Here is a 12857-nt window from a genome sequence, read left to right on the forward strand (position 1 = left end):
TATTATTATTATTAAAATGGGGATTAACTGTGAGCCTCACGGGGGCCAACCTGATGACCCTGTATCCCCCCAGCGCTTAGAACAGTGCTCCGCACATAGTAAGTGCTTCACAAATAGCAACATTATTATTATTATTATTATTATCATTATTATTATTATTAAAATGGGGATTAACGGTGAGCCTCATGTGGGACAACCTGATGACCCTGTTTCCCCCTCAGCGCTATGAACAGTGCTCTGCACCTAGTAAGCGCTTCACAAATACCAACATTATGATTATTATTATTAAAATGGGGATTAACTGTGAGCCTCACGGGGGCCAACCTGATGACCCTGTATCCCCCCAGGGCTTAGAACAGTGCTCCGCACCTAGTAAGCACTTCACAAATATCAACATTATTATTATTATTATTAAAATGGGGATTAACTGTGAGCCTCACGTGGGACAACCTGAGGACCCTGTGTCTACCCCAGCGCTTAGAACAGTGCTCTGCACCTAGTAAGCGCTTCACAAATACCAACATTATTATTATTAAAATGGGGATTAACTGTGAGCCTCATGTGGGACAACCTGATGACCCTGTTTCCCCCCCCCCCCCTCAGCGCTTAGAACAGTGCTCTGCACCTAGTAAGCGTTTAACAAATACCAACATTATTATTATTATTAAAATGGGGATTAACTGTGAGCCTCACGGGGGCCAACCTGATGACCCTGCATCCCCCCCAGGGCTTAGAACAGTGCTCTGCGTATAGTAAGTGCTTAACAAACCACATTCTTAGTACTATTATTATTATGGTTGCAGCGCCCCGGGGTTATTCAATCCCCCAGCGCGTCCAGCAAGCGCAGAGCGGGCCGCCCCGGGGCCCCCTGGGAAATGTAGTCCCGCCGCCGGCCTCCTTCGAGGCCCGGGGCCCGCTGGGAAATGTAGTCCCGCCGCCGGCCTCCTTCAAGGCGGCCGGGACGGGGCTGGACTACGATTCCCGGCGTGCCTTGCGGGCGGCGGGCAGGGGGAGGAGAAGGAGGAGGAGAAGAAGCAGGAGGAGAAGGAGGAGGAGAGCAGCCGGCCGAGGCGGTGCGGGCCCCGCAGAGGAGCGAGGCTGCGGGGGTCGCCATGGACAGCTCCGGCAAGGAGCGGGAGGCCGTGCAGCTCATGGCAGAGGCCGAGAAGAGGGTCAAGTCGTCCCACTCCTTCCTCAGGGGCCTCTTCGGGTGAGCGCCAGCCGGCCGGTCCTTCCTTCCTTCCTTCCCCCCCGTCCTCCATCACCTGCCCCGTCCCACCCTTCCCCTGCACAGTTCAGTTCTGTCCTATTTACTGAGCGCTTACGGGGTGCAGGGCACTGTACTAAGCGCTTGGAAGGTACAGTTCGGCAACAGATAGAGACCATCCCCATCGCTCCGCACCTGATTTCCTGCCTCCCCTCCCCCTGCCTCCCCTCCCCCTGCTTCTTTCGCCCTTGTCCTCGTCTCCCCACTCGCCCCCCCCGCGTATCCTCATCCTCCAGCCTCACCCTGCCTCCCCGCCTCATCCTCCCCCAGCCCCCTCCTGCCCCCTCGACTCTTTCTACTCCCGCCTCCTCCCCCCTGCCTCCTCTCCCTCCTTCCCCCTGCCTCCTCTCCCTCCTCTCTCCTGCCTCCTCTCCCTCCTCTCTCCTGCCTCCTCTCCCTCCTCTCCCTCCTGCCTCCTCTCCCTCCTCTCCCTCCTGCCTCCTCTCCCTCCTGCCTCCTCTCCCTCCTGCCTCCTCTCCCTCCTGCCTCCTCTCCCTCCTGCCTCCTCTCCCTCCTGCCTCCTCTCCCTCCTGCCTCCTCTCCCTCCTGCCTCCTCCTCCTCCTCTCTCCTGCCTCCCCCCTGCCTCCTCTTTCTCCTGCCTCCCCCCGCCTCCTCTTTCTCCTGCCTCCCCCCTGCCTCCTCTTTCTCCTGCCTCCCCCCTGCCTCCTCTTTCTCCTGCCTCCCCCCTGCCTCCTCTTTCTCCTGCCTCCCCCCGCCTCCTCTTTCTCCTGCCTCCCCCCGCCTCCTCTTTCTCCTCCTCCCCCCTGCCTCCTCTTTCTCCTCCTCCCCCCTGCCTTCTCCTCCTCCCCCCTGCCTTCTCCTCCTCCTCCCCCCTGCCTTCTCCTCCTCCTCCCCCCTGCCTTCTCCTCCTCCTCCCCCCTGCCTTCTCCTCCTCCTCCCCCCTGCCTTCTCCTCCTCCTCCCCCCTGCCTTCTCCTCCTCCTCCCCCCTGCCTTCTCCTCCTCCTCCCCCCTGCCTTCTCCTCCTCCTCCCCCCTGCCTTCTCCTCCTCCTCCCCCCTGCCTTCTCCTCCTCCTCCCCCCTGCCTTCTCCTCCTCCTCCCCCCTGCCTCCTCCTCCCTCCTGCCTCCTCCTCGTCCCCTCTGCCTTCTCCTCCTCCCCCCCCCTGCCTTCTCCTCCTCCTCCCCCCTGCCTTCTCCTCCTCCTCCCCCCCCCGCCTTCTCCTCCTCCTCCCCCCCCCGCCTTCTCCTCCTCCCCCCCCCGCCTTCTCCTCCTCCTCCCCCCTGCCTTCTCCTCCTCCCCCCCCCCGCCTTCTCCTCCTCCTCCCCCCTGCCTTCTCCTCCTCCCCCCCCCGCCTTCTCCTCCTCCCCCCTGCCTTCTCCTCCTCCCCCCCCCGCCTTCTCCTCCTCCCCCCCCCGCCTTCTCTTCCTCCCCCCCCGCCTCTTCCTCCTCCTCCCCCCGCCTCCTCCTCCTCCTCCCCCTTACCTCCCCCCGCCTCCTCCTCCTCCTCCCCTCCGCCTCCTCCTCCCTCCTGCCTCCTCCTCCCTCCTGCCTCCTCCTCCCTCCTGCCTCCTCCTCCTCCCCTCTGCCTCCTCCTCCTCCTCCCCCCCTCCTCCCCCCCCCGCCTCCTCCCCCCCCCGCCTCCTCTCCCCCCCGCCTCCTCTCCCCCCCGCCTCCTCTCCCCCCCCCGCCTCCTCTCCCCCCCCCGCCTCCTCTCCCCCCCCCGCCTCCTCTCCCCCCCTTTGCCTCTTCTTCCCCTCCACCCTCTTGTCCTCCCCCCACCTTCTCCCCCCTTCCACCGCCATATCTCCTGCCACCTCCACTTCGCCCTTCTTCATTTTCCCAGGCCCAGCCCCCAATTCTGCTCCCTCACTCTTCCCAATCTCTTGTCCCCGGGCCCTGTTTCCCAAAGCCTGACACCCCCAAACGGGAGTCCTTGGAGTTCCTGTAAACCCAGTGATGCTTTTGCCCAGGGCTCCTGCTCAGGCCAGGGCTGGGGCGGGGATGGGGATGGGCCTGGGCCTGCGGAAGACCCAGCTGGGTGAGATCGAGGGCCTGGGCCATTCATTCATTCAATAATATTTATTGAGCGCTTACTATGTGCAGAGCACTGTACTAAGCGCTTGGAATTTACAATTCGGCAACAGATAGAGACAGTCCCTGCCCACTGACGGGCTGACAGTCTAATTGGGGGAGACAGACAAAAACAATAGCAATAAATAGAATCATGGGAATGTACATCTCATTAACAAAATAAATAGGGTAATAAAAATATATACAAATGAGCAGATGAGCACAGTGCTGAAGGGAGAGGGGGCCAGCAGGAAGGACAAGGGTGCATATTGGGGTCTGTGACCTGGCAAAGGCTGGGCATCTGAAGGGGTGGAGGGTGAAGAGGTGGCACCCCAGGGACGGGAGTGAGGTGTGTCGGCCTAGGACCTCACGAGAGGAGGGCAGATGTCTTCCTTACCAGCTGTCATTGCCGACTTCACCTGTCCCTGGAGTGTGGAATTTGGCTAGTGCTTTCATGTAGGCTGTAATATGGAGCTTTAGAGGCGAGGGGGATTATTTTTAATATTCCAGTGTATAAAACAATTGTAGAAAAATGACTATTGCACTCCCAAGGCAGGATATACCAGGAAGAGGCTATAGTTTTAATTTTGTAATCCAGCTCTCTGTGCGATTGCAGGGGTTTACTGTCAGGCACTTTGGCTCCTGCTTCTGGGAAGTAACATCAGATTTACAGAAGAGAAATGTGTGATTTCTCCTTCAAATACCTTTCATGTGCTAATCTGACTAGCTAGAACATGGCCTTACCTGGTCTGGAATAATGTGACCTGGATCTTAGGTATTTACCGGGTTCCTATCTGTCACTTCCTGATTGCAGGAGGCCCCCAAAACTCAAAGCATCCTATCCCTCGAATAAGGGTTACCAAATCTTTAAAGCAAGATCTTTAAAGAATTGGGCAGTGGGTAGCAGCATATCGTCAAACCATTGAAGTCTTCCATTGAACCATGGAAGAGCTAGGAAGATGAAAAACAGTGCCTGCTGCCTGCTGCTGGATGATTTTGGTGCTGTTGAATTTATGAATGATTCAGCTGTTTAGCAGAGGAAAAGGTGAAAATTGAATCCTCTTTCTGGTAAGGGAAAATCTTCGAAGTAGGGAAGACTGGTCAACCCCTGATTCCAGCAGTTCTTTCAAAATGTACACCCTGAAAAATTATTGTGCATGTTCCATGATAAAATTTATCTCCGAACTGAGTCTGGGATCTTGACTGGAGAAAGGCCTATGTAACATTTACCTCCGCAAATGTTATTTTCTTTTAACCGTAAGGTAAAACCATCAGTGTTATAGTTTGTAAATTGATTTTATAATTTCACTACAGTAATATTTTTGCTCAAATTTCAATTCTTTTTAATGTACTGTACATGACTTATGTGTAAATGCAAGGCTTTGAGTATATACTGCAGAACTTTTATTGAACTCTATTTGAACTTTTTTTTTTAATGGTACTGTGTTCCAACTATGTGCCAGGCAGTGTACTAAGCACTGGGATAGATACAAGCAAATCAAGTTGGACACAGTCCATGTGCCACATGGGGCTCGCGGTCCTAAATCCCCATTGTACAGATGAGGTAACTGGGGCACAGCAAAGTTAAGTGATTTACGCAAGGTCACAGAGTAGACAAGTGGTGCAAGTGGAATTAGACCTAGGTCTTTCTGAGTCCCTGGCCCTTTCTCTATCCATTTGGCCACACTGCTTCTCATGATGCTATCCAGAACATAAAATTCTACTTCCTGATCTGTGAATTAGTTTTTTATTTAAATAACTTAATTCACTATGTCCCCAGAGAGTAGCTTTAATGTTATGAACACCCTGGGAAGTGGCAGTAATTTGTTTCCAGTAGCTGCTATTACATTCCAAATATTTACAAATACCCTGCAGTGATTACGAAACAGCGTGGCTTAATGGAAAGAGCCCGGGCTTGGGAGTCAGAGGTCGTGGGTTCTAATTCCAGCTCCACCACTTGTCTGCTGTGTGGCCTTGGGCAAGTCACTTAACTTCTCTGTGCCTCAGTTACCTCATCTGTAAAATGGGGATGAAGATTGTGAGCCCCATGTGGGACAACTGATTACCGTGTATCTACCCCAGGTCTTAGAACAGTGCTTGGCACATAGTAAGTGCTTAACAAATACCATTACTATCATTATTATTATTATGTAAGAAGTTGGATGAGCTTTTTTCCTGATTTCTAGGGACTCAAGAATCTTTCCCTTATCGGGATTCTAGTCCTTGCTTATATTTTTGCAAGTCTCTGGGAATTGTATGAATTTTGGGGTCTATTTTTACATCATGAATCACACCAATGCATGCCTCCTGATTAGAAACCAAAATGATTTTTTACAATCCTTGACAGGAAATATGCTGAGGACATAGAATTCAATATTCTCATTTTGGATCTCCCCCGCCCCCTCACCCCCCCATCCCTGTCCCTACACACACATCCCTCCTTCCCAGTGCTATTCCCTGACACACCTTTAAGTGGCCTTTGGTGTCAAAGATGATGCTTCTGATAGTGAAATTTTCAGTGTATGTATTGATGAGTGCATATCTGACAAACCCTTCCAAGTCATTTCCACTGAGCCAAGAAGCAGCGTGGCTCAGTGGAAAGAGCACGGGCTTAGGAGTCAGAGGTCATGGGTTCTAATCCCAGCTCCGCCACTTGCCCAAAGTGACTTAGCTGACAAGTCACTTAACTTCTCGGTGCCTCAGTTACCTCATTTGTAAAATGGGAATTGTAACTGTGAGCCCCACCTGGGACAACCTGATTACCCTGTATGTACCCCAATGCTTAGGACAGTGCTCAGCACATAGTAAGCGCTTAACAAATTCCAACATTATTATTATTATTTGGTTATGAAGAATACACCTTGCCACATAATTACATTCGTTCCCCACATTGCCCACCACAGTGGTATTCATTTCTCTTTCAGTGTCTCAATTGGACTGAAGCCTCTGCTCTAAGACACTCAGTCCTTTTCTAATTACTCTTCTCCAAGCTGAACCATATACTGATGATGCTGCAACCACTCAACTACCCATTGTTGCAATACATGCTAGTAAGTGCTTAACAAATACCAACATTAATACATTGTTTCAAATTTTGCTTCTGTGGTTTTTTGGACATTTCTTCCACCATCTGTATAATTACGGCACACTTTTACAAGTTTTATGCGTTGTCTGTCTTCCTCATATTGTCCCACAGGGGTGTTGTCTGACCTCCCTATCCACATAGCCAGCCTTCCCCGACATTCACCTCCCCAAATCCTAAACTCTAACAAACATACCACCCATGCTTCCTCTCACAACGTCATCACTCATAAATAAATGAACAGTCCTCCCCCTTTTCCTCTATCCCCAAGCTCTCCGACCCTCATCCCACACACACTTTCACCCAGGGACCCAGAAACATACACATGCATCATGAACAAGGAACAGAGAGGTCCAAACAGAGGACAGTCAAAGTAGAGACAGGATACAAGGAGGAAACACTTAAAAACAGTGAGGTGGTAACGAGATATCAGGCTTCAGCCCCAGTTTAAGGTCATCAGAACTGCAGTGCCATAGCTGTCTTTGGTTTAGAGACCTGAATCCCAACAGGCAGAAAGCACAAGTGATTTTTTAGGAGGGGTTTCTTTTTTTTTTTCTTGGTATTTGTGAAGCATCTCTAGATTGTAAGCTCATTGTGGTCAGGGATTGTGTCTGTTTATTGTTATATTGTTTAGACTTTGAGCCCATCATTGGGTAGGGATTGTCTCTATCTGTTGCCAAATTGTACTTTCCAAGTGCTTAGTACAGTGCTCTGCACATAGTAAGCGCTCATTAAATATTATTGAATGAATGAATATTGTACTCTCCCAAGTGCTTAGTTCAGTGCTCGGCACACAGTATAAACACTCAAATACATTTGAATGAATGAAACTGGAACAAGCAAGGAATATCAAAGGAAACATGATGCATACTTGTTCTCACCTCACCCAGACCACGACCAGAGTTTTTTGGTAGTTAGTGCCTGATCTGAAAAGTAAAGGTGAGAATACACTTGAGCTTTAGGTTCTAGAGTTTGGGATAAATCTTTCACTTGCAGTCCCCGAGCCAGTCATTGTTTTCTCCACTGTGTGCCACTTCAGTCTGATGTCACTGCGTCATGTAGACTCTCCCTGTGGCAACTCTGGGAGGTTGCTAGGAAACCACAGCCTCAGTGATGCCCAAACCCATTACACGAAGTTACTCATCTTTTAAAATGTGCATTATCTACCAATATTCTCTTTGATAACCAAATACTGTATTTCTTGTTTTGAAAGAACTTAAGGGAGCAATACTTTGGCAACCTCAAAAAGAGTGTGATAAAAGCCCAGGTAGTTAGCTGTCTTGCGTAGAGTCATTAATTTATAATTTATTAGACAGTAACTTTGATGTGTTTTTTGAGAATCGAATCCAGGTGGACATAGTTCATGGAACTCTTTATTGGCCTGAGTTTTGATTTTTAGGAAAGAAGTATTTTTGGTGTCAGACTTTTGCCTGAACATATTTGTTCTTTGGTCTGCCTTTCCTTAAATTGGGGAAAATTCAAACTCCACATAGGCTTCTTTACAGACTTTTGATTTTTCCAAAGTTCTTTTCTTTTGGGTCTCTTAAATCAGTAAATTAAATTCTAATTAGGAAATTGGTTACATAATTGTGATTTGACAGAGTTCAACTTGGGTAAAGAATAATCAATTAAGGAATAGTTGGTCTCTTATACAGTGGCACTCTCCATCAAGGACATCTTATATAAAAATTTCACTTTTGAGTTTGCCCGATTTCATCCTGTGAGGGACTATTTTTCAAGAAATGTTAATGGTTTACCATTTTTAATGAAACTAGCCAAGGACCAGTGCTTCTTGCGTGGGAGTGAGAGAAGTAAAGGGTTGTACTTAGAGACGAATGGGCATAGAGGCAGATTAAAGTAAGCACCCCTGAATCAAAGATGCAGGCCTGAGTGTTGTCATTCTAACCTTGAAATGGAGCAGCAGTGATGGCAGGATTTAAGAGAAACAACAGTAACAATATTGTTCTTCGTGGCAGTTTGCCTTGCCAGGAATACCCATTGTGAATCCCATAGGAGGCTCCTCTGGCTGGAATTGCGGTAACTGTGGAGGCATTAAACTGTTCTTTTCACTTACCTTTCTCGCCGCTGCTGCCGATCCACTCTGTAGAGGGCTTTCCACCATTTCTAATACCCCATCCACCATCCACCCCACATACCCATCCTAGCCAATTTCTGCCAGCGTTTCAGGCCTTGCCAGTAGCTGCCCAATTCCTCACCTCTGCCAGCTCACATAGACTCCTCGATGGGATTTCCCAGCCAATCTAAGCATTTGGAGTTGGCGACACTAGCACTTTCCATTCATACATTCTTACTCATTGATCTCTCTCTATATAAAGATAATAATGGTGTGTACTGACAGATATTTAAGGGCTGTCATCCTAGATTTTTGAAGGAAAGAGATATGAAGTGTTCTTTGTGAATAAGAAAAAACCCTCTGTATACTTTAGAAAACCTGTCAAAATGTGCTGTTGTAAAACATTCCACAGTCTGTAAATCATAAGCTTCTGAAGCAGGTTATTTTGAATTTAAAGCAAGGATATTTGATCTAATGAACATTTATAACCCTGGGTGAAATACTCTTTAAGGAATCATTAAAGGATAATTTTGTGTTTTGTTCCAGTGGTATACCTTTTTCTGTGGCTGTCTTCATTTCATTTGATTTATTTGGGGGGTTAGTTTTTTGTTTTTTTGAGAACTGTAAAATAGACATTATTTAAAGGTTTGAGTGTGACTCTCTGACCCCCGGATCCATTAGCACACTACGGGGAGTCATGAAGGGAAGTGTAAACCCCCTTGGCCTCTGCTTTGACTCTCCATCTGAACTGGACATAATCACACTTACAGCCCAGAACTGCTGCCGGACACCTGCAGGCTACACCCCTGCAGTCTATAACAAAATCTGAACTATATCCCTTCTCCTCAGGCCGAGCCAACTCCCTTCCAGTCTCCCTGTTCAAGCCGGACTGGCCCCATGCTAATGGGAGACATGGTTTTGGACACCACCAGTTGCCTTAGGAATTGCCTGAGCTATTCAGGAGGTTCAGAGCTGGTGACCCAGAAGGCTGACTGATTGACTGCAGCAGTGTGGTCCAATGGATAGAACACAGGCCTAGGAGTCAGAAGGACCCGGGTTCTAGTCCCGGATCCCCTATTTGTCTGTTGTGTGACCTTGAGGAAGTCACTTAACTTCTCTGTACCTCAGTTACCTCATTTGCAAAATGGGAATTAAGACTGTGAGGCCCATGTGAGACAGGGCCTGTGTCCAACCTGATTACCTTGTATCTACCCCAGTGCTTAGAATAGTGCTTGACACATAGGAAGTGCTTAACAAATACCATTGTTAGTAATAGTAGTAGTGGTATTTTTTGGTTTGCATAGGAGCTGTTGTGTACTAGGTGACTATCTGATATTTTCTGTATGAATATCTCCTTGAAAACTGATGTAGAGAACTGATAGAAAGAGTGAGCTCTTACTCTTCAATTTCCCTTTTGAATGCAGCCACAATTTTCCAAATGAGGTGTTTTTAGAGGCCAAATGGGCATTGAGTGGACCTATTTCTTCTGGCTTCATTGTTAATTAATGTTTGTGCAGATCTAGGTCTATTGTAGTAATTCATGTTCACCATTAATCAAGTACTTAGCAGTGCTTGGTGACAAATGAAAATCTCAGAATCAGCTTCATGTCATCAGGCTCAACACTTTATTTTTCAGGATGGAAGATAGTCCTGGAATAGAACTGATGATTACTGAGTTCTTGTTCTGGCCCTGGCTTGCTATGAGGACTCATTCTTGTTCATATTATTCCCTACACCAAGAACCTCCTCCCCCCACCCAACCCACCACCAAATTCATTCATTCAGTAGTATTTATTGAGCGCTTACTATGTGCAGAGCAGTGTACCAAGCGCTTGGAATATACAATTCAGCAACAGGGACAATCCCTGCCCAATGACGGGCTTACAGTCTAATTGGGGGAGACAGATGGACAAAAACAAGACAACATCATCACGATAAATAGAATCAAGGGGATGTACACCTCATTAACAAAATAAATAGGGTAATAAAAATACATACAAATGAGCACAGTGCTGAGGGGAGGGGAAGGGAGAGGGGGAGAAGCAGAGGGAAAGGGGGCTTTGCTGAGGGGACATGAAGCAGGGATCCACACTAAACCACAGCTCTTCCTATTTTCAAAGCCGTCCTAAAATCCGACCGCTCAAAAAAGCCCTTTCGAATTATTCCCCAAACACCAAGGCATATCCAGTGGTCACCGTTAGCAAGGGGGGGCACCGTCCCCCGTTCTCGCCTATCCCGCAGTCGACCCCTGGCCCACGTCCTCCCGCTGTCCTGGAATGCCCTCCCTCTCACCTCCACCAAACTAATTCTCTTCCCCTCTTCGAAGCCCTACTGAGAGCTCACCTCCTCCAAGAGACCTTCCCAGACTGAACTTCCCCTATTCCCTCTGCTGCCTCACTGCCCCCCCCACCTCCCCTCAGCTAAGCCCCCTTTACCCCCTTTCCCTCTGCTCCTCCCCCTCTCCCTTCCCCTCCCCTCAGCACTGTGCTCATTTGCTCATTTGTATATATTTTTATTACCCTATTTTGTTAATCAGATGTACATTTCCTTGATTCTATTTATTGCTATTGTTTTTGTCTGTCTCCCCGGATTAGACTATAAGCCTGTCAATGGGCAGGGATTGTCTCTATCTGTTGCCGAATTGTACATTCCAAGTGCTTAGTACAGTGCTCTGCACATAGCAAACGCTCAGGAAATACTATTGAATGAATGAGAGTATGAATTTATACCCATATTCAGTTATTTATTCAGCTATTTCATCCTGACACATTTATGTGATTCTCTCAATGTTCTTGTTCTCTCTCCTGCTTTCATTATTTGTAATTTACGTCTGCCTGCCTACCTCATTAAGTCCCTTGAGGGCAGGGACTGTGCTTTTTACTTCTGGTGTACTTTCAGGCACTTAGTATAGTTCTTCACATATTGTAGATGTTCAGTAAATAAGATTGGTCAAGTCTCTTCACCTCTCTGACCCCTTAATCTCATCGCCTACCCCCTTGCCCACATCCAATCTCTACCTGAAACTTCTTCCCCTTTCATAGCTGACAGACCACTGCTCTTCCCCATCATCAAAGCCCAAATCTCATGTTCTCCAAGAGGCCTTCCCCCTCCAATCCCTCATTTCACTACCATATTTATGTTCCTAGACTGTAAGCCCGTCAAACGGCAGGGACTGTCTCTATCTGTTGCCGACTTGTTCATTCCAAGCGCTTAGTACAGTGCTCTGCACATAGTAAGCGCTCAATAAATACTATTGAATAAATACTATTGAATGAATTGTCATCATTATTAATAAGTGCTTACTACATGCTAAGCATTGGGATAGATAGAGAATAATCAGATTCTACACAATTCCTATTGCATATGGGATCACAATCCAAGTAGGAAGTAGTAGGGTTTAATCCCCATTTTACAGATGAGGGAAGTGAGGCACCGAGAGGTTGTGACTTGCCCAAGGAGTGACTTGTTACACAGCAGGCATGTGGCAGAGCCAGTATTAGCACTCAGGGCATCTGACTCCTAGGCCCCTGTTCTTTCCACTAAACTATGGTGTTTCTAATAGGTGTGTACCCCTTAAGGACTTTGCTACTCACCCCACCCGCACTTATATACATAGATTAATTCTCTGCCATTTGCCCTTTCTGTAGTTTATCTTAATGTTGGTGTGATCCTCTAGCCTGTAAGCAGCTTGTGGGGAAGAACTGGTTCTGTCACCACCCTGATATTGTACTGTTCCTAAATGCTTATAATCTAGGGTCCTTATTGCCTCTAGTAGGGTTAGATTTAGCCCCTTTCACTGATACAGTTGTGACAGGTGTGCTTCAGAGCCTCTTTCAGGGGTGGGCAATTAGTTTGGCTTATGAGCTGTTTACCTCATTTTTTTTTTTAAGTAACTGTGGGCCTGCCAAAATGCAGAGCAGGGTGGGGAGAGGGATTGAACCCTCCAAAGCAGCTACTTGGGTGGACCCCTCACTTCCCCAGCCATGAATCCTTTGTCTGCAAAGTCTGCAAGCCAACTGTGGATTCACTTCTCTCAGGATCATTCTGCTGCTCTCAGGATCACGGTGTGCCAGGAGATCTAGGGAAACATATGGAGCAGGCTATTTCAGCCTTCGTGCTCTTTTGATTAATTTATGCAATAAAAGCTGCCTTTTAGCCTTGTCTATTTGGCCAAGTTGCAAAAGTAGTAAGGATGTAGTTCCAAGCCTGAGGGCAGTTTGAAATTACATGTCCAAAATATAAATCAGTTTACCAGGGCTCCATCTATGCTGATATTTTTGGAATAATGGTGCGCATTTATTTGACAAAAGAATTAGCAAGTCAACATTTAGCTGGAAATACAGAGTTCAAAGCAACATATTTTTGAATTTCACTTACCAAGCACTTTCATCTTCCGAGACTG

At 47.8% G+C, this 12857-nt stretch overlaps 1 protein-coding gene across 1 annotated transcript in view; it reads left to right on the forward strand.

Annotated features, from left to right (window-relative positions):
* Positions 1-1017: 1017 nt before the first annotated feature.
* Positions 1018-12857, forward strand: part of NAPB (NSF attachment protein beta) — a 38158-nt gene continuing 26318 nt past the window's right edge. The window contains exon 1 of the mRNA XM_029063773.2: positions 1018-1210. Coding sequence (XP_028919606.1) covers positions 1113-1210 — 98 coding nt within the window. The 5' untranslated portion in view covers positions 1018-1112. The remainder of the gene's footprint in view (positions 1211-12857) is intronic.

The sequence above is a fragment of the Ornithorhynchus anatinus genome, chromosome 1 (assembly GCF_004115215.2).
Source record: "Ornithorhynchus anatinus isolate Pmale09 chromosome 1, mOrnAna1.pri.v4, whole genome shotgun sequence".
Lineage (NCBI taxonomy): Eukaryota > Metazoa > Chordata > Mammalia > Monotremata > Ornithorhynchidae > Ornithorhynchus > Ornithorhynchus anatinus.